Below are 23180 nucleotides of genomic sequence, written 5' to 3' on the forward strand. Positions count from 1 at the left end.
TCTACCACTGCCTTTGACAGTTCGTTCCAGATGCTCACCACCCTCTGTGTAGAAATTTCACCTCTGGTCTCTTTTGTATCTCTTCCATCTCACCTTAAACCTATGTCCTCTATTTCTAGATTCCCCGGCCTTTGGGAAAAGATGTTGACTATCTACCTTATCTATGCCCCTCATTATTTTATAGACCTCTATAAGATCACCCCTAAGCCTCCTACGCTCCAGGGAAAATAGTTCCAGCCTATCCAGCCTCTCCTGAAAAGTCAGACCATCAAGTCCTGGTAGCATCGTTGTAAATCTCTTCTGCACTCTTTCTAGTTTAACAATATCCTTCCTATAATAGGGTGACCAGAACTGAACACAGTATTCCATGTGTGGTCTTAACAGTGTCTTGTATAACTTCAACAAGACGTGGGTCAACTTCAACTTCAACATGGAGTGGGTTTGCCAGTGTCATCAGTCTCACGTGGTGTATCAAAACATTGCTCAAGTGCCAGCTTAGCTAAATTGGCGTCCCTATAACAAAATATCTCAAGTTCAAGCCCCACTCCAGGGCTTGGCCGCTATACAGCAAGCTTCAACACATTGGTGCATTTATGGGCAATTGAACAACCAGAGGAAGTTGTTGAGGGCCTAATTGTTTTGTGTTTCTTGTCACCAGTCAATATGTTGTCAGACAAATATGAAGTTAAGATGCTTAAAACGAAAATCTGGGTGGCACGGCGGGGCAGTGGTTAGCTCTGTTGCCTCACGGCGCCGAGGACCCGGGATCGATACGGCCCTGGGTCCCTGTCTGTGTGGAGTTTGAACATTCTCCCCGTGTCTGCGTGGGTCTCACCCCCACAACCCGAAAAGATGTGCAGGTTAGGTGGATTGGCCAGGCTAAATTGCTCCTTAATTGGGGAAAACAAAATTGGGGACTCTAAATTTATTTTCGAAGTAAAAAAAAATCAATGACATTTCAATATTTTCTTGATCTGTACATCGTTGCACTCTGGCAGACCACATTTCTCACTTGTTCCCTCCACTTTGCTTCAATGTCACGGAATCTGCTAATGTCTGAGCTACCAACGTCACAGGATCAAACTTACTGCTTTCCGAACTGGATCACGTAAATGGCAGTGCAATTTGACTAGCAAGCCAAAAGACTGAACAGATAATCAAGGGAATGAGAGTCCAAATGGTACCGCAGCAATTTGAGGACTTTAAATTAATTTTTACAAATCTGGAAATTAAAAAAATTGCAGTCGGTAAAAGCGGTCACAAACTTTTCAGATTGTTGTAAAACCCTAACTGCTCACTGATGTCCACGAGGAAACAAATTCTTGCCAGATCTGGACTAAATGTGATTCGAGTCCCACACCCATACCAATCAAATCTGAACTGCCATCTGATACAGCCTAGCAAGCCACTTATGTTACATGAAACCATCTCAGGGCAACTAGGTTTGGGCTATAAATGGTAGCCTTACCAGCAATGCTCATGTCCCGAGAATAAATAGTTTTTAACAAAGCTTATTTACTAGCATGATATTTTTACTGCTCTATAAGCAGAACAGCACCTCCCAAGCTCATGACCTCCATCACCTAGAAGGACACGGGAACATTACTTCCCAGTCCACATCCCCACTCGGGTATACATTGCTGTGCCTTTTCCGTCATGAAGTCAAAATCCGGAAGCTCCCCATCCAACAGCACAGGGGTACTGCCATCACAAGGGTTCCAGGAGACAGCCCAAAGGCAATAGAGATTAACAATAAATGCCAGCTTTGCCAATGATACCCAGGTCCAGAAAATGAATACAAAACAAAAGCATCGCCTCTCTTCCAAAATACAGTGTTCATTTTCTGAAGTTAATAATAATCTTTATTATTGTCACAAATAGGCTTACATTAACATTGCAAAGAAGTTACTGCGAAAAGCCCCTAGTCGCCACACTCCGGCGCCTGTTCGGGTACACGGAGGGAGAATTCAGAATGTCCAAATCACCTAACAAGCACGTCTTTAGGGACTTGTGGGAGGAAACCGGAGCACCCGGAGGAAACCCACGCAGACACAGGGAGAATGTGCAGACTCCACACAGATAGTGACCCAAGCCGGGAATCCAAACTGGGACCCTGGTGCTGTGAAGAAACAGTGTTCTAACCATTGTGCTACCGTGACAGGGTCTCTTGATAATTTGCCAATAGGTAGATTCAAGTAGCCCCACAGACATAAATCTGAAAACCACTGATTAAATAGAACTACTAAGAGCAGAATCTTTGGAATATGATTATTCATATAGACACAGATTATACACAGTGAAACTGTTCCCGTCACAAAAACTGCTAACCTTCAACAAGGTTGATGAAGCAGCTTTTGAAGAAATGAAGTGATAATTCATTGAAATATTAAAAATATTTGTGTTGGCACTGGTAATTTAACCTAGTGTTCCAAACCCACATAAGTTGTGAAATGTTAAACAGACGTCATGGAAATCTCTTGAAATTTCAAAGTACTTGGAACAGAATCTGAATTCTAATCCTGATTGAGCAAATCAATATGCTTTCATTGCAGTTTACTGTGGATAGTTATTACAAAATGGAATGATGTTACATATAATCTCACCAAAGTTGCTTCAAAAGCAATCAGCGCCTGCCTCTGTCACACTGCAGTGATCGAATCCTATACAGCTGAAATTGATAATGAAGTTCCACTCAATGGGCAATAGCGCAAATCCCAATTCACTCACCATCAACCAAACGCATTGCAGAACACATATGTCAATATCCCAGATATTAATGATCTTCATAAAGGAAATTACATCAAAGTCTTTTTCAGCACAGCATCTGTAGCTTTCAATACAGCTTCTTTAAAGCCTGGTGATGCAGTGGATTATGATGCAGGCCTTTTGCCTCTGGACTCACGACAGACACAGATTAATAAACTGAGTCTCGGTCAGCTCGGTGGCGCAGTGGTTAGCACTGCTGCCTCACGGCGCCGAGGTCCCAGGCTCGATCCCGGCTCTGGGTCACTGTCCGTTTGGAGTTTGCATATTCTCCCCTTGTCTGCGTGGGTTTCGCCCCCACAACCCAAAGATGTGCAGGCTAGGTGGATTAGCCACGCTAAATTGCCCCTTAATTGGAAAAAATGAATTGGGTACTCTAAATTTATTTTTAAAAAATATAAGCTGTGTCTTCGGTCTGCTGACTGTAAAAGACCTCCGAAAACATGTTGGGCTAACCCAATCCACTGCAGAGAGATGCAGCACAAGAGGGAATGTGACAGAGAGGGACACTGACGTGCACACCCAAACAGACACAGCGTCAGACATTTTCTCAACTAACTCTCAGCATTTTTTGTCAGAAGGGCAAGAGGGGATCAATTTTTGCCTGACAAACTCAGCCCAGCTGTCGAAAAGCTTTTTGAGAATTACTGGAATAAATGCTTCGGTTGCCCAAATGCACCAACAAATAAAACTGCTTTAAAATGATGACAACCTTGGTTGAGAAGTTAAAAATTTGCCCTGACATTAGTTGTGCCATTCCTGGTCGATAAATGCAGTTCCAACTCAGTGTGGTGCAAATCACCCCAGATGCAATGAACTGGACAAAGTGACTAAAACCATAACTCAAACTCGTCAAAGAGCATGGCAACACTCTGCGAGCTCTCTCACTCAGGCCCTTTTCTTTTATCTCTTGTCACTGTTCCGACTTACTAAAACTCTTTCCACTTCATTTCGAGTCGATTTCGGCGGCGTGAGAGCAGCTGGTGAGTCAGTTTCAGCGGGAGCATTGCGGAAGGAGGTTGCTGGGAGGTAAGTCAACCTTTAAAAGCACTTCTCTTTGCAGGGGCAGGCCAGTCGATTTCGGCGGCGTGAGAGCAGCTGGTGAGTCAGTTTCAGCGGGAGCATTGCGGAAGGAGGTTGCTGGGAGGTAAGTCAACCTTTAAAAGCACTTCTCTTTGCAGGGGCAGGCCAGTCGATTTCGGCGGCGTGAGAGCAGCTGGTGAGTCAGTTTCAGCGGGAGCATTGCGGAAGGAGGTTGCTGGGAGGTAAGTCAACCTTTAAAAGCACTTCTCTTTGCAGGGGCAGGCCAGTCGATTTTGGCGGGAGTGGAGCTGGCTGGTTAGTCAATTTCAGCAGGAGCTGAGAATTTTTCTTTTTTTTTTTAAAATTAGTTTTTTAGGCGGGATCAGGAAGTCGACCCGCGGACGTCTGGGAAGACCCTCACCAATAAATTCTGGTGGAGAGGAAACCCGAGACACTACACGTGTAGTGTCTCCCACCCACCCTCCTCCTCTAACCTAATAATAAAACCCATTGGTCTGAGGTAAGTACCATATTTTATTATATTATTATTATTTTTTATAAAAATTTAATTTAGTTGTTAGCCAGATCTTGGTAGAAAGTTAGAGGAATGGCAGGGAAGGGAGTGCAATGTTCCTCCTGCAGGATGTTTGAGGTGAGGGATGCAGTTAGTGTCCCTGCTGATTTTACCTGCAGGAAGTGCTGCCATCTCCAGCTCCTCCAAGACCGAGTTAGGGAACTGGAGCTGGAGTTGGAAGAACTTTGGATCATTCGGGAGGCAGAAGGGGTCATAGATAGCAGCTTCAGGGAATTAGTTACACCAAAGATTGGAGATAGGTGGGTAACTGTAAGAGGGACTGGGAAAAAACAGTCAGTGCAGGGATCCCCTGCGGTCGTTCCCCTGAGAAACAAGTATACCGCTTTGGATACTTGTGGGGGGGACGACTTACCAGGGGTAAGCCATGGGGTACGGGCCTCTGGCACGGAGTCTGTCCCTGTTGCTCAGAAGGGAAGGGGGGAGAGGAGCAGAGCATTAGTAATTGGGGACTCTATAGTCAGGGGCACAGATAGGAGATTTTGTGGGAGCGTGAGAGACTCACGTTTGGTATGTTGCCTCCCAGGTGCAAGGGTACGTGATGTCTCGGATCGTGTTTTCCGGGTCCTTAGGGGGGAGGGGGAGCAGCCCCAAGTCGTGGTCCACATTGGCACCAACGACATAGGTAGGAAAGGGGACAAGGATGTCAGGCAGGCTTTCAGGGAGCTAGGATGGAAGCTCAGAACTAGAACAAACAGAGTTGTTATCTCTGGATTGTTGCCCGTGCCACGTGATAGTGAGATGAGGAATAGGGAGAGAGAGCATTTAAACACGTGGCTACAGGGATGGTGCAGGCGGGAGGGATTCAGATTTTTGGATAACTGGGGCTCTTTCTGGGGAAGGTGGGACCTCTACAGACAGGATGGTCTACATCTGAACCTGAGGGGCACAAATATCCTGGGGGGGAGATTTGTTAGTGCTCTTTGGGGGGGTTTAAACTAATGCAGCAGGGGCATGGGAACCTGGATTGTAGTTTTAGGGTAAGGGAGAATGAGAGTATAGAGGTCAGGAGCACAGATTTGACATCGCAGGAGGGGGCCAGCGTTCAGGTAGGTGGTTTGAAGTGTGTCTACTTCAATGCCAGGAGTATACGAAACAAGGTAGGGGAACTGGCAGCGTGGGTTGGTACCTAGGACTTCGATGTTGTGGCCATTTCGGAGACATGGATAGAGCAGGGACAGGAATGGATGTTGCAGGTTCCGGGGTTTAGGTGTTTTAGTAAGCTCAGAGAAGGAGGCAAAAGAGGGGGAGGTGTGGCGCTGCTAGTCAAGAGCAGTATTACGGTGGCGGAGAGGATGCTAGATGGGGACTCTTCTTCCGAGGTAGTATTGGCTGAAGTTAGAAACAGGAAAGGAGAGGTCACCCTGTTGGGAGTTTTTTATAGGCCTCCTAATAGTTCTAGGGATGTAGAGGAAAGGATGGCGAAGATGATTTTGGATATGAGCGAAAGTAACAGGGTAGTTATTATGGGAGACTTTAACTTTCCAAATATTGACTGGAAAATATATAGTTCGAGTACAATAGATGGGTCGTTTTTTGTACAGTGTGTGCAGGAGGGTTTCCTGAAACAATATGTTGACAGGCCAACAAGAGGCGAGGCCACGTTGGATTTGGTTTTGGGTAATGAACCAGGCCAGGTGTTGGATTTGGAGGTAGGAGAGCACTTTGGGGACAGTGACCACAATTCGGTGACGTTTACGTTAATGATGGAAAGGGATAAGTATACACCGCAGGGCAAGAGTTATAGCTGGGAGAAGGGCAATTATGATGCCATTAGACGTGACTTGGGGGGGATAAGGTGGAGAAGTAGGCTGCAAGTGTTGGGCACACTGGATAAGTGGGGCTTGTTCAAGGATCAGCTACTGCGTGTTCTTGATAAGTATGTACCGGTCAGACAGGGAGGAAGGCGTCGAGCGAGGGAACCGTGGTTTACCAAGGAAGTGGAATCTCTTGTTAAGAGGAAGAAGAAGGCCTATGTGAAGATGAAGTGTGAAGTTTCGGTTGGGGCGATGGATAGTTACAAGGTAGCGAGGAAGGATCTAAAGAGAGAGCTAAGACGAGCAAGGAGGGGACATGAGAAGTATTTGGCAGGAAGGATCAAGGAAAACACAAAAGCTTTCTATAGGTATGTCAGGAATAAGCGAATGACTAGGGAAAGAGTAGGACCAGTCAAGGACAGGGATGGGAAATTGTGTGTGGAGTCTGAAGAGATAGGCGAGATACTAAATGAATATTTTTCGTCAGTATTCACTCAGGAAAAAGATAATGTTGCGGAGGAGAATGCTGAGCCCCAGGCTAATAGAATAGATGGCATTGAGGTACGTAGGGAAGAGGTGTTGGCAATTCTGGACAGGCTGAAAATAGATAAGTCCCCGGGACCTGATGGGATTTGTCCTAGGATTCTATGGGAGGCCAGGGAAGAGATTGCTGGACCTTTGGCTTTGATTTTTATGTCATCATTGGCTACAGGAATAGTGCCAGAGGACTGGAGGACAGCAAATGTGGTCCCTTTGTTCAAAAAGGGGAGCAGAGACAACCCGGCAACTATAGACCGGTGAGCCTCACGTCTGTAGTGGGTAAAGTCTTGGAGGGGATTATAAGGGACAAGATTTATAATCATCTAGATAGGAATAATATGATCAGGGATAGTCAGCATGGCTTTGTGAAGGGTAGGTCATGCCTCACAAACCTTATTGAGTTCTTTGAGAAGGTGACTGAACAGGTAGACGAGGGTAGAGCAGTTGATGTGGTGTATATGGATTTCAGCAAAGCGTTTGATAAGGTTCCCCACGGTAGGCTATTGCAAAAAATACGGAGGCTGGGGATTGAGGGTGATTTAGAGATGTGGATCAGAAATTGGCTAGCTGAAAGAAGACAGAGGGTGGTGGTTGATGGGAAATGTTCAGAATGGAGTACAGTCACAAGTGGAGTACCACAAGGATCTGTTCTGGGGCCGTTGCTGTTTGTCATTTTTATCAATGACCTAGAGGAAGGCGCAGAAGGGTGGGTGAGTAAATTTGCAGACGATACTAAAGTCGGTGGTGTTGTCGATAGTGTGGAAGGATGTAGCAGGTTACAGAGGGATATAGATAAGCTGCAGAGCTGGGCTGAGAGGTGGCAAATGGAGTTTAATGTAGAGAAGTGTGAGGTGATTCACTTTGGAAGGAATAACAGGAATGCGGAATATTTGGCTAATGGTAAAGTTCTTGAAAGTGTGGATGAGCAGAGGGATCTAGGTGTCCATGTACATAGATCCCTGAAAGTTGCCACCCAGGTTGATAGGGTTGTGAAGAAGGCCTATGGAGTGTTGGCCTTTATTGGTAGAGGGATTGAGTTCCGGAGTCGGGAGGTCATGTTGCAGCTGTACAGAACTCTGGTCCGACCGCATTTGGAGTATTGCGTACAGTTCTGGTCACCGCATTATAGGAAGGACGTGGAGGCTTTGGAGCGGGTGCAGAGGAGATTTACCAGGATGTTGCCTGGTATGGAGGGAAAATCTTATGAGGAAAGGCTGATGGACTTGAGGGTGTTTTCGTTGGAGAGAAGAAGGTTAAGAGGAGACTTAATAGAGGCATACAAAATGATCAGGGGGTTGGATAGGGTGGACAGTGAGAGCCTTCTCCCGCGGATGGATATGGCTGGCACGAGGGGACATAACTTTAAACTGAGGGGTAATAGATATAGGACAGAGGTCAGAGGTAGGTTCTTTACGCAAAGAGTAGTGAGGCCGTGGAATGCCCTACCTGCTACAGTAGTGAACTCGCCAACATTGAGGGCATTTAAAAGTTTATTGGATAAACATATGGATGATAATGGCATAGTGTAGGTTAGATGGCTTTTGTTTCGGTGCAACATCGTGGGCCGAAGGGCCTGTACTGCGCTGTATTGTTCTATGTTCTATGTTCTATATATAACACCCTATGCTGCTCTTGCTCACGTATTTGCTTTGTTTGGCCCTTGTTTCGCACTGTAACCAATCACTATTTGCCGATGTACTATTTGTCAATGTACTCTGTCAATTATTCTTTTTCTCTACTGTGTACGTACTGTGTACGTTCCCTTGACAGCAGGAAAATACTTTTCACTGTACTTCGGTACATGTGACAATAAATCAATCAATCAATCAATCCTGTGAGAACTGGAATGTGAAAACACAAGTGCATGACCTGTAGGGGCTGCACTTTTTTTCAGACAGTGGGGAAAGAATTATAATTGATTAGACATAAATATATAGTCAATGCATGGCTATTAAGGGATTTTACACAGTGCTTTATTCTCTTTAGTACCTTGACCTGTCTCAAATAGAAATGAATATCAGATGAATGCAAGATGGGGAGTACTGAAATTGGAAATTTATGCAATTGATAGTTCTGGAGACTGCAACAATTTCAGCCCTCCTATGTAGTAACAGTCCAGAAATTGCGAGCAAGTGAGTTACACTGTGGTGCATCAAATGATTCCACTGGTATTCAATGCAAGATGGCAAAACAAAAGTCACAGTTATAGATGGAACAATTGCTTCACTCATTTGGGGGTCTCCTGTGATTTAGATTTAAATACACATCTATAAAAAGCCTGTTAAACTTTGGCCTCCACTGAAAATGTGTGCTTATAAATTCTTAAACCGTATTCTTTTTATTCAACAGGATACCGGGTTAAGTCAAGAGGAGTCTGCTCGTTCTCCTCGTGTCTTCGTGGGTTTCCTCCGGGTGCTCCGGTTTCCTCCCACTGTCCAAAGATGTGCAGGTTAGGTGGATTGGCCATGATAAATTGCCCTGGTGTCCAAAAAGGTTAAGTGGGGTTACTGGGTTACAGGGATAGGGTGGAGGTGTGGGCTTAAGTGGGGTGCTCTTTCCAAGGGCCGGTGCAGACTCGATGGGCCGAATGACCTCCTTCTGCACTGTAGAGTCTATGATTAAAGCAGTTTCAGGAAAGCACGGTGGAATAGTGGTTAGCACTTCTGCCTCACGGCGCTGAGGGCCCGGGTTCGATCTCGGCCCCGGGTCACTGTCCGTGTGGAGTTTGCGCATTCTCCCAGTGTCTGCGTGGGTTTCACCCCCACAACCCAAAGATGTGCAGGTCAGGTGGATTGGCCACGCTAAATTGTCCCTTAATTGGAAAAAAACAATGGGGTATTCTAAATTAAAAATTGATTAATGCATTTTCCGCGAGCCAAATATGAAAAACTTGACATTCAAGAAGTCCTTACCAACTATATTATGAATAATTCCACAATAGGCGGCATGGTGGCACAGTAGTTAGCACTGTGCCAGGGTCCCAGGTTCGATTCCCCTCTGGGTCACTGTCTGTGCGGAGTCTGCATGTTCTCCCTGTGTCTGCGTGGGTTTCCTCCGGGTGCTCCGGTTTCCTCCCACAGTCCAAAGATGTGCAGGTTAGGTGGATTGGCCATGCTAAATTGCCCCTTAGTGTCCAGAAGCTTAGGTGGGGTTAATGGGCTACAGATATAGGGTGCAGGGCATAGGTAGGTTGCTCTTTAAGGGTTGGTACAGACTCGATGGGCCGAATGGCCTCCTTCTGCACTTCAGTGATTTCATGATTCCAAGAAACAAAAATCACATTAGGCAAATTACAAAACAAAAAACTGAGACAGAAGCAGAGGTCCCTCATGTTTCTGTGACACTGCCATAATTAAGCTTAGACTTCCAAAGTAGAGCTCACAAAGGGAGCGTACAAGCTAATTAGATTTCTGTCTGTTAAGGGGCTGACATAATGACATCCCAAGTAAAGGAATGCTAATGGAGTGCTGCATCTGGGGTCCTGGCTGGTTGTTTCGGTGAACTTATCACAACTGGAAGAGCAGGGTATGTGAGGGAAACTTATTTACGTAGCGTGTGGTAATGACCTAGATCTTGCTGCCCATGAGGGTGGTGGAACTGGAGACGATCGATGATTTCAAAAGCAGGGTACAGGGTCAGAGTGGGGGAAATATGACTGACTGCATTACTCTGCAAAGGGATGGCATGGACTCAATGGGCTAAATGGCTTCTTTCTGTGCCCTCCTTGGGAGGTCTCTCCATGTCTTGTCCAAAAGTCAGCTATGAAAGACCACCTTCAATGTAAGTTAAACCGATCATTCAGCTTATTTGTTGTATATAGGGTCTGCTTAAATTCAACACTGCATTTATTTACATAACTACGGTGACTGGTCTTCAAAGGTAATCTCTTGATTGTAAAGCTCTTTGCTCCATCCTTAAGGATATGTCTAGTAGTACTGGGTCTTGAGCTAAGTTGATTACCACAAACTATAATTTATTGCTAGGACATTCCATATTTGCACAACAATAACAAGCAAGTTTAACTGTCGGTGATGTTTTTGCAGTTCCACAGGCCTGGCTAAATATTTCCAATTACTTAAAAGCCTCTTTTTAAGTTTATTTAAATGAGGATAAAACAAGGCCATAAAAAGCATTGATAGATGAGGACCCGTAAAACAAAAATGTGATCTGAACCAACGTTGAATTTATTGGTAACGGGGAGTGAGTAAAAAACATTAGCATAATCACAACCTGACTCTCTTCATCCCTAACACAATAACTGTGAATGTCAACAATTACCAGCCAAAAAACATCAAGTGCACTCACTGTACAAATTAGCAGAGAGCAATAGTTTAAAAAAGAAATAAGATTGAAACAGTATTTATGACCAAATTAGCCAATTATTTGGTGGGCAGAACATTTTCAGCAAAGTCCCACTTCAGATAATTGTGCCGTGTGAAACAGAGTGACTACTTCTTGGCCCTCTATTGACATCATTCAACCTGGGCTCCAGATGGCTTTAGACTGGTGCCAATTGACACTGCAATTTGCCACCTCATCGTTCTAAGGATTACTTAGTTTTGCCATCCTCTCAAAGTTTCCAACGAAATTGGGGAAATAACGATATGAAATATTAGTCGAGAGAACACTATAGGATCACAAATAATGCGGGGGACGCCTACCTGTTCCATAATAAACCTGTTGTAGCTGAAACAGCTGTGACTCCAGCAAATGTCATCATCATCAATTTGCGCCGATGCCTGTCATTGGCTGTTGCCCTGTAGTACTGCCGGGAGAAGTTGCCGAGAACTGCCATGGCAGGCAGCATTCTGAAGTGAAACATCCTGTAAATGGAACCAAAGGAACAGCATTAATGTCCAACGCTGTACATTTAGCCTTTGCCAAGGCTGCCCATGTACATGCTTTCTACTGTTTGTATTCTTACCACGAATCAGACGATTAAGGGTTCAAACCCCATTACAGAATTTCTACACATAATAGCTGAAGTTTCAGTACGGCTTGGAGGAAGTGAAGCATTGTTGGAGGTAGCATATTTGAAACGAGACACTAACCAGAGGCTACATATATCTATTCGTATGGTTCACATTAGTTGAGGAGTGAGAAGGTCAACAGCTTAGTTTTTTTAAAAAAGCCTGTAATTACTTTTCCATCGTAAATCGTAATTGCAATATAGGCAAAGTTTAAAGTGAAACTAAACCTATATACATGCAGGCACCTTTGTTTAACATGAAGCAAAAGTGGCCAACATTCCTACTTCAATGAAAACACTAACCAAAACAAATAAGGCAAGTTCGCGCCGGCAGTAGCGACATGCGCAGACCCACAGCGCCCGTTTGACGCCGATATCGGCAGCTGGAGCTGCGCGAGTCGCTCCAGTGCAGTGCTGGCCCCCGTGAGGCGCAGGATCACTGATCCTGGGGGCCTGTTGATGGCGTCGTAAAACGCAACGGCGTTTACTACGGCGTCAATACTTAGGATCAGAGAATCCCGCCCCACGTCGATTCTCCGCCGCTCCGACACCACTCTACGCGGCCCTCCCCCGGCGATTCTCCGCGCACGATGGGTCGAGTGGCCGCCGAGATAGTCCAACACCCGACGGCGCCATTCACGTGTGGTCCTACCCGGAAGGACCTCGCCGTTCATCCTGCGGGGGGGGGGGGGGGGGGGGGGGGGGGGGCCTGGAGGGGGAGGAGGGGGTCTACAGACCAAGATTAAATGAGCATCAAAAACAAATTAATTGATTGCACATGCTTTGGCAGATGCCTTTCTATTGCTCTGTTTATGCTGTGGAAGTTGTATGGATTAATTCACATAATACTTGTAAACACAACTCCTCAAGCTAATAACGTTCTATATGAGGAAAAAAGTTTGCAATGTAGTGTACAATGTTTGTTAAGTAAACAGTCAGAATTTAATTGCTTGCTGAGGGAATTGTGAAATTGGAAAATGTTTGCCCAACTATGATACAACAACCTTTTCCCAAATCACCAAATTCACAAAACTGAAGCAAAGAAAACCAACAAATAAGAAGTTGTTCGGAAATATAAATAGTTTAAATGATTTATATTTCTATTATGTGGTATTAGTAATAAGGTTCAAGTTTAATTTGTGTTTCTGTATTTGTGTGCCAAGGGTTAAAACATCAGTTTAGCTTCATGTTAAACAAAGGTGCCTGCATTTATAGGTTTAGTTTCACTTTAAACTTTGCCTATATTGCAATTAAGGGTTTATGATGGAAAAACAATTGCAGGCTTTAAAATAAAATCTAAGCTGTTGCTTAGCAACCAGAGGTCCGCACTGAAAAGCAGAAGCAGTTAGAGCTTAGTTGGAATCAGGTATTGGAGAAGAAAACAGCTCTTACAGAAACTGCCAGCACCGGCAGTACAATAGTTTAAGGAGCAGAAAGAAATACCCAGCTGCTAAAGAACAGATAATTCTAGAATCCAAGGAATGAAAAGGGGAGTCCCAAGAAGATTGATGTCAAAGGGACAAAGAACAGGAAGCTGAGCAACTACTGTTCATTGAAGTTGAAGAAAGGGACAGAGACATGCTTTTAGTGAAGACAGAGGTGCAAGGTGCAGACCTGGAGATGTCAGCTGGCAAGATGCCAGACACCCAAACTAATAATTAGTTTATTAAATTAACTGCCCCACAGTGTGACAAGCATCTGGGGGGATTTGATGGGAAATCCACAGAAGTTGCTTTGGGTGGCATCTGTCACTTAGTTTCAGAGTGTGGAGTGATTGACCACCTTTCGCCTTTTGGTTTACATGGACTATGTACTTACTGAGAATATTAGAGTATAATATTTTGTAACTTGTGTTGTCCTTATAAATCTGTATTCACCTGTAACGGTAGAGCTGGGAAAAAGGATTGGTGTATTATCGTTTAATCTTTTAAAAAATAAATTTAGAGTTCACATCCCAGCCCTGGGTCACTGTCCATGTGGAGTTTGCACATTCTCCCCATGTCTGCGGGGTTTCACCTCCACAACCCAAAGATGTGCAGGTTAGTTGGATTGGCCACGCTAAATTGCCCCTAAAATTGGAAAAAAAAATAATTGGGTACTCTAATTTTATTTGAAAAAAAAAAAAAAACATTTAAAGTACCCAATTAATTTTTTTCCAATTAAGTGGCAATTAGCGTGGCCAATCCACCTCCCTGGACATCTTTGGGTTGTGGGGGTGAGACCCACGCAGACACGGAGAGAATGCGCAAACTCCACACGGACAGTGACTCAGGGCCGGGATCGAACCCGGGTCCTCAGCGCCGTGTGGCAGCAGGGCTAACCACTGCACCACCGTGCCTCCCTAGTTTTATCTTTTCTTGTTTAATCAACGTTTTATTATTTTGTTAAAGGTTAATTGGCAGTCCTATGACTGTTCATCCATGTCTCTAAACAAAAAATAAAAGTTACGATCTATCAAGACGGGGTTACACTCCGGGACCTGACTGCTCAGTAGTAACATCAGCTGGGATTGTAGCAAAGTGCAAGTAGAACTCAATTTGCTGGAATTTCTTGATGCAGAGTTCCAGGGTTCATCAGCCCCATGTGGCAAAAAGGAATAGTCCAGGCATTGCTGATGCAGAGCAGATATTGTAGATTTGAACTTTAAGTTAATTGTTTTCCTGGATGATGAAGTACATGTTTCAATGCACCATCAATCTCACACTTCTGCTTTTCGTTCCTGTGGTATTTTAGTTTTCTCTGCCTTCCTTGGAAATGGGACTTCTCCTTAACCAAATAATTTGTTTCTGGGAAGCTTTACCAGCATACTGAGCAGCTTGGATGCATGCAAGGGATGCCCTTACTGATTCCTCTCCTTCTTCTCTCTCTCTTGTGAGAGTTCATCTCCTCACATCACTGTCATCTTTCACCTCGTTGCACAGGCCCCTAGTGCCTCTCAATTTACTATTGGCGAAGAATTGCACGGCCTGCGAAATGTAGCAAACTACCACACGCTTGTCTCTGGTGTGATTTTGCTGCATGGAGTCTAATCAAGAAACTTTTCCACCCGAGAAGGTACACACAATCCATGTCTTAATAGCGTGCAGAGTCGCACAATAGAATGTCAAGAATCCATAGAATCCCTGCAGTGCAGAAGGAGGCCATTCGGCCCAATGGGTCTGCACCGACCCTCCGATAGAGCCCACTATCCAGACCCACTCCTCTCGCCCTATCCCTGTAACCCCGCCTAACCTGAACATCTTTTGACACCAAAAATAAATAAAATTTGAAAAGTTTGCAAACTAATGTGATAGTGACGTGGGGTTTCTGAATATCTGGGATATAGCTTTCTTGAAAATGTTTTGTTATTATCTAAGTCATGCGTATTACCAGGACCTTTGATCTTTATGGCTAAGGCAGTAAACTTCCATTATAAACATGTGCAATTCTAATATTTTGGCAATCGTTTTGCATTAATTTGTTTTATTTTCTGTGAATCCGTAGATCTTGATTAATACTGGGATGCTGAACTTTATTTTGTTTTAAAAATGCGCGAGTATTGCGTGCTTCTCTGGAGTCCTATACACAGCCTCAGTTTTCATCATCAGTTCAAATAGACAATCTGTGGAAAGAGAATCTGGGAGCACATTTCTTTCATATCTCTGACAACTGTTCAGAGGTGACATAAGGAAATGCTCAAATCAAGGCTGCAGAAAACAAACGGGAAGAAGTGTGCAAATTGATGCCAAGAATACTGGGGAAAAAAATCAACGATGTTAGATTTTGATTTATTCAACATCATAAAACAGGCAAAGTTCAAAATGTTTAACGTCACCTGAAAACTGTCATTTGTCTCCAAATGGACAAAGCAAATTAAACCTTTGCAATAATGTGCAGTGCAAGTCCTTATATTAAAACAATGCTTCATTTCAAAATGGCTTGGCAAACGTTTTTGGAGGAAGACTGCAGGATACTTAAGTGAAACAAGGTCAAAGTTATTTCGCACTCACTGTCAGGTAATCTCACTGGCGTTTTGGAAATGGATGAATCAAGGCAAGTCAAGGTACTTAGAGGACCGAGTGCAAGTTAAAAATCACAATACACGGTTTTCCGGTGGCGGCTATGAAGGAGTAAGTCGCACATTTGGTGGCTCCCGCTCTGGTCGGACTTTTGGACCTTTTGCCCCGATTTTCTACCGGACTTGAATTGTAAAACTGATCACAGAGGCAATTGTGTACTGAATTCCCACATCGGTGCATGGAGCGAAGGATTAGAAGTGCTCGTAAAGGCAGAAACAGAAAGACAGAGAAGGCTTGGGCTGAAGCTGCAGCAGGAGACAGCATGGCGGAGGACCGGACCTCTGGTTTGTCGACCCAGCGGTCAACGGAGCAGCTGATGCAAGTTATCCAGGAAGGCTTTGCTAAGCAGAAACGGGACTGCTTGGACCCGATAAAAGAGTCAATTGAGCGGCTGGAGCTTAGATTGGACGCCCAAGATTGGGCGATTCAGAAAGTAGAGAAGGCACTGGCTGAACAGGAGGAGCATCAAACTGCGGTGGAGTTGGAGGTGGGGATGCTGAGAGACCAGAAGAAAAGGCTCCTGGAGAAGATGGAGGACCTAGAGAACAGGTCCCGCCGGCAGAACCTAAGAATCGTTGGGCTCCCGGAGGGGTACGAAGGAGCGGATGCTGGGGCATACATAGCGGGTATGTTTGAGAAGCTGCTGGGGGAGTGGACATTCTCCCGACCCTTGGAGGTGGACAGGACTCACAGAGCGCTCGCTTGGAAGCTGCGAATGGGAGACCCCCCCCCCGAGGGCAATGGTGGTGAGATTCCACAGGTACTTGGATAAGGAGCGCATTCTACAGTGGGTCGAGAGGCACGGAGTTGTAAGTGGTACAATAGCATCCTGCGGGTTTACCAAGACCTGAGTGTGGAGATGTCCAGGAGAAGAGTAGGCTTCCACCAGATTAGGTTGATCCTTTTTAAGAAAATAGTGAAGTTCGGACTGTTGTATCCGGCCCGTCTCTGGGTCACACACGAGGAACAGCACTTCTACTTCGAGTTGCCTGAGGATGCGCTGGACTTTGCGAAAAGGAAACTACTGGTGGTGGACTGAGAACTTTTGAACTTTGCTGCAACGTTCATGTTTTGTTTTTGTTATTTTTCTGTTCTTTAAAAAAAAAGTTTCTTGTTTTTTGTTTTGTGGAAGCTGTTTGTAATGCCTTTTGCATTGATTTGGGACCAGCAGTAGAGCTGAGTGAGCTAAGGTTTTCATTTGCACTGTTGGGGGATGGAGGTGTGCTTGTTTAGATCTTGGGTGTTTTTCTGTCGGGCAATTGTGTGGGGATTATTTGATGTTGGAGTTTTGTTTGTATGAGGGGGGAGGTAGGGGGGGGGGGGGGGAGGGAACAATAGGTGGGAGACTATCCTGTGCCAGGGATGGGGGCCACCAAGCTAGCTGGGCGGGCTAGCTCTCGGAAGCGCAATATGGGGTGTGCATATGTTCCGTTTATTAAAGGGGTTGGGTTACAGAGTGTTGTTACTGGGGGGGGGGGGGGAGGGGGCTAAATGTTCTGCTGACGAGGGAGGGACTTGGGCCAAGGGACAGAGAGGAGGTTGCGGGCGGAGGCTGCCTGGGGGCGGACCGGTGGAGGCGCGGAGCATGGGCTGGAGGCGGGCCCAAAAAAGGGGATGGCTGATCGGCGAAGGGGGGGAGAGGGCAATGAGCCCCCCCAACTAGGCTGATCACCTGGAACGTTCGAGGGTTAAATGGGCCGGTCAAGAGGGCACGTGTGTTCGCGCATCTTCGGGGACTGAAGGCGGACGTGGTAATGTTGCAGGAGACGCACCTTAGAGTAACTGACCAGATTAGATTGAGGAAAGGCTGGGTCAGTCAGGTCTTTCAATCGGGACTAGACTCAAAGACTAGAGGGGTCGCGATCCTGATCAATAAGTGGGTGGTGTTTGAAGCGGGTAGAATAGTCTCGGATGTGGGAGGTCGGTACATTATGGTCAGTGGGAAATTGGTATTAGTAAATGTGCATGCTCCAAATTGGGATGATGTGGAGTTTATAAAGAGGATGCTGGGGAACATACCGGACCTGGCCTCGCACAGGTTGGTCATGGGAGGGGACTTCAACACAGTTATTGACCCCGGCTTGGACCGGTCAAGCTCGAAAACGGGCAGGGTGCCAGCAATGGCAAAGGAACTAAAAGGGTTCTCTAGTTTCCTTAACCAGATGGACTTTAGGTTTTCTTAACCATTATTCCATAGTATTGTTTTTCTTCCAGCAAGGCTGAGAGAGATGTTCCCTCTTTGGCTCTCTAAAACAAACTGCGTCTAGCAGAGCTGTGAGAGCTGCCTTCTCTCTCACTACCTATCTCCAACTCTAAAACTGAAAAGCTTCTCTTCCTTACAAGGCCCCACTTGATAAGCAGTTGGTTTATTTACTCTGCACACCATAACCCTCTCTAAGCACAATAGAATCTCAATTGGAATTCAAACCAACCTCCCACATATACAACACCTTTTCCAGCATGAATCTAACTATAGGTTTTCCTTTCCAGCCACAGAAACATTAAAGCAGACGCACTGAAAACTATATCTTATTTCTAATATTTATCAATGCAAATATAAATCCTTTAAAACTACCTTTATTTTCCTGACACCACTTTCAAAGACTTCCTTCCAAGCGATCTCTCTGACCAAATATTTGGCAACCTTCCTTAACTTGGCTTTTATTCTTGCTGAAGTCCTTCAAGAGCCTCATTCTACAGCAGTTTCCAAACCTGCAGCCTCTGAGAAGAACAAGGTAGCAGGTACAAGATAATACCATCGCTGCAAGTTCCCCTCCAAGTCGCACACCATGCCACCTTGGAGCAAGAATGCCATTCCTTCACTTTTTTCTGGGTCAAAGTCCTGGAATTCCCTCCCCACGCCTCCCAACCTCCCCCACTGCCCCAACCCCTCCTCTCTACACACTAACAGCATGATGCGTCTACCTACACCACATAGACTGCAGTGGCTCAAGCAGACAACTCATCTTCTCAAAGACAATTAGGGATGGGCAATAAATGCTGGCCTTGCCAGTGACGTTTTTATCCCCAAGAGCAAATAAAGAAAATGCCAGACAGTCAACCATGAAGCACCAAATAAAAATAAACTGCAGATGTTGGAAATCTGAAATAAAAACAAAGTGCAGGAAATACTCAGCAGGTCTGGCAGCATCTGTGGAGAGAGGAACTGAGTTCGAGTAAAGTATGACTCTTTTTGAGAACCTCAAGAGTCATATTTGACTTGAACCCGGTTTTCATACCAGGCGTCCCATGAAGGCACTAAGTAAATGTAAATTGCTCATGTACACTACAGCAATCATTCTCAAACTGGGGTTCCGAGAGACTTTCCAGTGGGTCCACAAAACATCCTTACATGCAGCACTTTCATGCAGAGTCTTAGGGAGTGTTATGACATAAAATTTAGATGGGTGGTAGGGCAGCACAGTGGCGCAGTGGTTAGCACTGCTGTCTCATGGTGCTGAGGTCCCAGGTTCGAATCCCGGCACTGGGTCACTGTCCGTGTGGAGTTTGCACATTCTCCCCGCGTCTGCGTGGGTTTCGTCCCCACAACCCAAAGATGTGCGGGTTAGGTGGATTGGCCACGCTAAATTGTCCCTTAATTGGAAAAAATGAATTGGGTACACTAAATATACAAAATAAGGTAGGGGAACTGGCAGCATGGGTTGGTACCTGGGACTTCGATGTTGTGGCCATTTCGGAGACATGGATAGAGCAGGGACAGGAATGGATGTTGCAGGTTCCGGGGTTTAGGTGTTTTAGTAAGCTCAGAGAAGGAGGCAAAAGAGGGGGAGGTGTGGCGCTGCTAGTCAAGAGCAGTATTACGGTGGCGGAGAGGATGCTAGATGGGGACTCATCTTCCGAGGTAGTATGGGCTGAGGTTAGAAACAGGAAAGGAGAGGTCACCCTGTTGGGAGTTTTCTATAGGCCTCCAAATAGTTCTACGGATGTAGAGGAAAGGATGGCGAGGATGATCCTGGATAAGAGCGAAAGTAACAGGGTAGTTATTATGGGAGACTTTAACTTTCCAAATATTGACTGGAAAAGATATAGTTCGAGTACATTAGATGGGTCGTTTTTTGTACAGTGTGTGCAGGAGGGTTTCCTGACACAATATAATGACAGGCCAACAAGAGGCGAGGCCACGTTGGATTTGGTTTTGGGTAATGAACCTGGCCAGGTGTTGGATTTGGAGGTAGGAGATCACTTTGGGGGACAGTGACCACAATTCGGTGACGTTTACGCTAGTGATGGAAAGGGATAAGTATACACCGCAGGGCAAGAGTTATAGCTGGGGGAAGGGCAATTATGATGCCATTAGACGTGACTTGGGGGGGGGATAGGTTGGAGAAGTAGACTGCAAGTGTTGGGCACACTGGATAAGTGGAGCTTGTTCAAGGATCAGCTACTGCGTGTTCTTGATAAGTACGTACCGGTCAGGCAGGGAGGAAGGCTTAGAGCGAGGGAACCGTGGTTTACCAAAGAAGTGGAATCTCTTGTTAAGAGGAAGAAGGAGGCCTATGTGAAGATGAGGTGTGAAGTTTCAGTTGGGGCGATGGATAGTTACAAGGTAGCGAGGAAGGATCTAAAGAGAGAGCTAAGACGAGCAAGGAGGGGACATGAGAAGTATTTGGCAGGTAGGATCAAGGAAAACCCAAAAGCTTTCTATAGGTATGTCAGGAATAAGCGAATGACTAGGGTAAGAGTAGGACCAGTCAAGGACAGGGATGGGAAGTTGTGTGTGGTGTCTGAAGAGATAGGCGAGATACTAAATGAATATTTTTCGTCAGTATTCACTCAGGAAAAAGAGAATGTTGTGGAGGAGAATGCTGAGACCCAGGCTATTAGAATAGATGGCATTGAGGTACATAGGGAAGAGGTGTTGGCAATTCTGGACAGGCTGAAAATAGATAAGTCCCCGGGGCCTGATGGGATTTATCCTAGGATTTGCTGGGAGGCCAGGGAAGAGATTGCTGGACCTTTGGCTTTGATTTTTATGTCATCATTGGCTACAGGAATAGTACCAGAGGACTGGAGGATAGCAAATGTGGTCCCGTTGTTCAAAAAGGGGAGCAGAGACAACCCCGGCAACTATAGACCGGTGAGCCTCACGTCTGTAGTGGGTAAAGTCTTGGAGGGGATTATAAGAGACAAGATTAATAATCATCTCGATAGGAATAATATGATCAGGGATAGTCAGCATGGCTTTGTAAAGGGTAGGTCATGCCTCACAAACCTTATCGAGTTCTTTGAGAAGGTGACTGAACAGGTAGACGAGGGTAGAGCAGTTGATGTGGTGTATATGGATTTCAGTAAAGCGTTTGATAAGGTTCCCCATGGTAGGCTATTGCAGAAAATACAGAGGCTGGGGATTGAGGGTGATTTAGAGATATGGATCAGAAATTGGCTAGTTGAAAGAAGACAGAGGGTGGTGGTTGATGGGAAATGTTCAGAATGGAGTTCAGTTACAAGTGGCGTACCACAAGGATCTGTTCTGGGTCGTTGCTGTTTGTCATTTTTATCAATGACCTAGAGGAAGGCGCAGAAGGGTGGGTGAGTAAATTTGCAGATGACACTAAAGTCGGTGGTGTTGTCGACAGTGAGGAAGGATGTAGCAGGTTACAGAGGGACATAGATAAGCTGCAGAGCTGGGCTGAGAGGTGGCAAATGGAGTTTAATGTAGAGAAGTGTGAGGTGATTCACTTTGGAAGGAATAACAGGAATGCGGAATATTTGGCTAATGGTAAAGTTCTTGGAAGTGTGGATGAGCAGAGGGATCTAGGTATCCATGTACATCGATCCCTGAAAGTTGCCACCCAGGTTGATAGGGTTGTGAAGAAGGCCTATGGAGTGTTGGCCTTTATTGGGAGAGGGATTGAGTTCCGGAGTCAGGAGGTCATGTTGCAGCTGTACAAAACTCTGGTACGGCCGCATTTGGAGTATTGCGTACAGTTCTGGTCACCGCATTATAGGAAGGACGTCGAGGCTTTGGAGCGGGTGCAGAGGAGATTTACCAGGATGTTGCCTGGTATGGAGGGAAAATCTTATGAGGAAAGGCTGATAGACTTGAGGTTGTTTTCGTTGGAGAGAAGAAGGTTAAGAGGAGACTTAATAGAGGTATACAAAATGATCAGGGGGTTAGATAGGGTGGACAGTGAGAGCCTTCTCCCGCGGATGGAAATGGCTGGCACGAGGGGACATAGCTTTAAACTGAGGGGTAATAGATATAGGACAGAGGTCAGAGGTAGGTTCTTTACGCAAAGAGTGGTGAGGCCGTGGAATGCCCTACCTGCAACAGTAGTGAACTCGCCAACATTGAGGGCATTTAAAAGTTTATTGGATAAGCATATGGATGATAATGGCATAGTGTAGGTTAGATGGCTTTTGTTTCGGTGCAACATCGTGGGCCGAAGGGCCTGTACTGCGCTGAATCGTTCTATGTTCTATGTCTATGTTAAATTTAAAAAATAAATTTAGATGGGTGGTGAAGAGATGTTTCCAATTTATTTGAAAAGGGGAATTAAATAAATTTGAGAGCTATTGTGAAAAAGTAAAGTGACTAGGATGCTTAGGTAGAGAATGTTCATTGCTCACTGCAGAGCTAACCTCTCCCCTCTAACACCCCAGACAGCCAGTGCTGGCTGATTCATCTTTATTTACAATTGAATTTAATTAACAAATCCAACACCCAATATCTGTTCATCTTATTACCTTCGTCTAATATCCATTAAACAGAAACCTATTGAATGTTAAAAGGTTCCCCCATTTTCTTTAAACTGAAATGCAAAGAAACATACAAAATGAAAATACACGACATCTTACTCTACAATCAGTCTTCGACATAATCCAAAGACTCCTGTTTTCTTGAGAAAAAGGGGCAGAAAACTTTTTCAATAGGATTATAACATGAAAACGTTTGTGTCGTCACAATACATTATGATACAAGGTATCCCTCTTCGAGGATATTCAACAATTTCCTTGGGCAAGCCGTTCTTTTTGTGCAACAGCCAAGATAACTGGTGGCTTTCTCCCACTAAAAATATAATGAACCCAACTGTACTCGAATCACCATCTGGGAGGTTAGCATGTGAGAAGTCACAAAAAATTACTAATTTCATCCCTTCTGGGTCACCCAGGTCTGGAAATCTGAGCATACATTCTCCCACGTCTTATTTGTTTTTAAGCACTTTCCCAACAGTAGCATATTTCAGCATGGTATATACCAGAGCACGCATCCGGTCCAGCTTACATGTTTAAGCAGTTTAATTGCACAATGAAACTGCTTAACTGATCTGCTTCTTCCTTAGTTATACAATCTTCCTCTTTTGAGGACCTGGCCCAATTTATCGGGATCTCTTTAACATTCTCTAGACAAGACAGTTGAATCAAGGTTATTCTCAACTTAGTCTGCCTAATATCCAGCCCCATGTACATAAAAGGTCCAGAAGCCCGACGTCCAAAGAACAAAGAACAAAGAAATG

The 23180-nt window shown here is 45.1% G+C and overlaps 1 protein-coding gene across 5 annotated transcripts in view; it reads right to left on the minus strand.

The window, feature by feature from the left end:
• Positions 1-23180, minus strand: part of micu1 (mitochondrial calcium uptake 1) — a 131684-nt gene that overhangs the window by 73593 nt on the left and 34911 nt on the right. For all 5 annotated transcript variants that reach the window (XM_072491468.1, XM_072491465.1, XM_072491469.1 and 2 more), the window contains exon 3: positions 11337-11498. In XM_072491468.1, coding sequence (XP_072347569.1) covers positions 11337-11497 — 161 coding nt within the window. In that variant the 5' untranslated portion in view covers position 11498. The remainder of the gene's footprint in view (positions 1-11336; positions 11499-23180) is intronic.

The sequence above is a fragment of the Scyliorhinus torazame genome, chromosome 28, assembly GCF_047496885.1.
Source record: "Scyliorhinus torazame isolate Kashiwa2021f chromosome 28, sScyTor2.1, whole genome shotgun sequence".
Classification (NCBI taxonomy): Eukaryota; Metazoa; Chordata; class Chondrichthyes; order Carcharhiniformes; family Scyliorhinidae; genus Scyliorhinus; species Scyliorhinus torazame.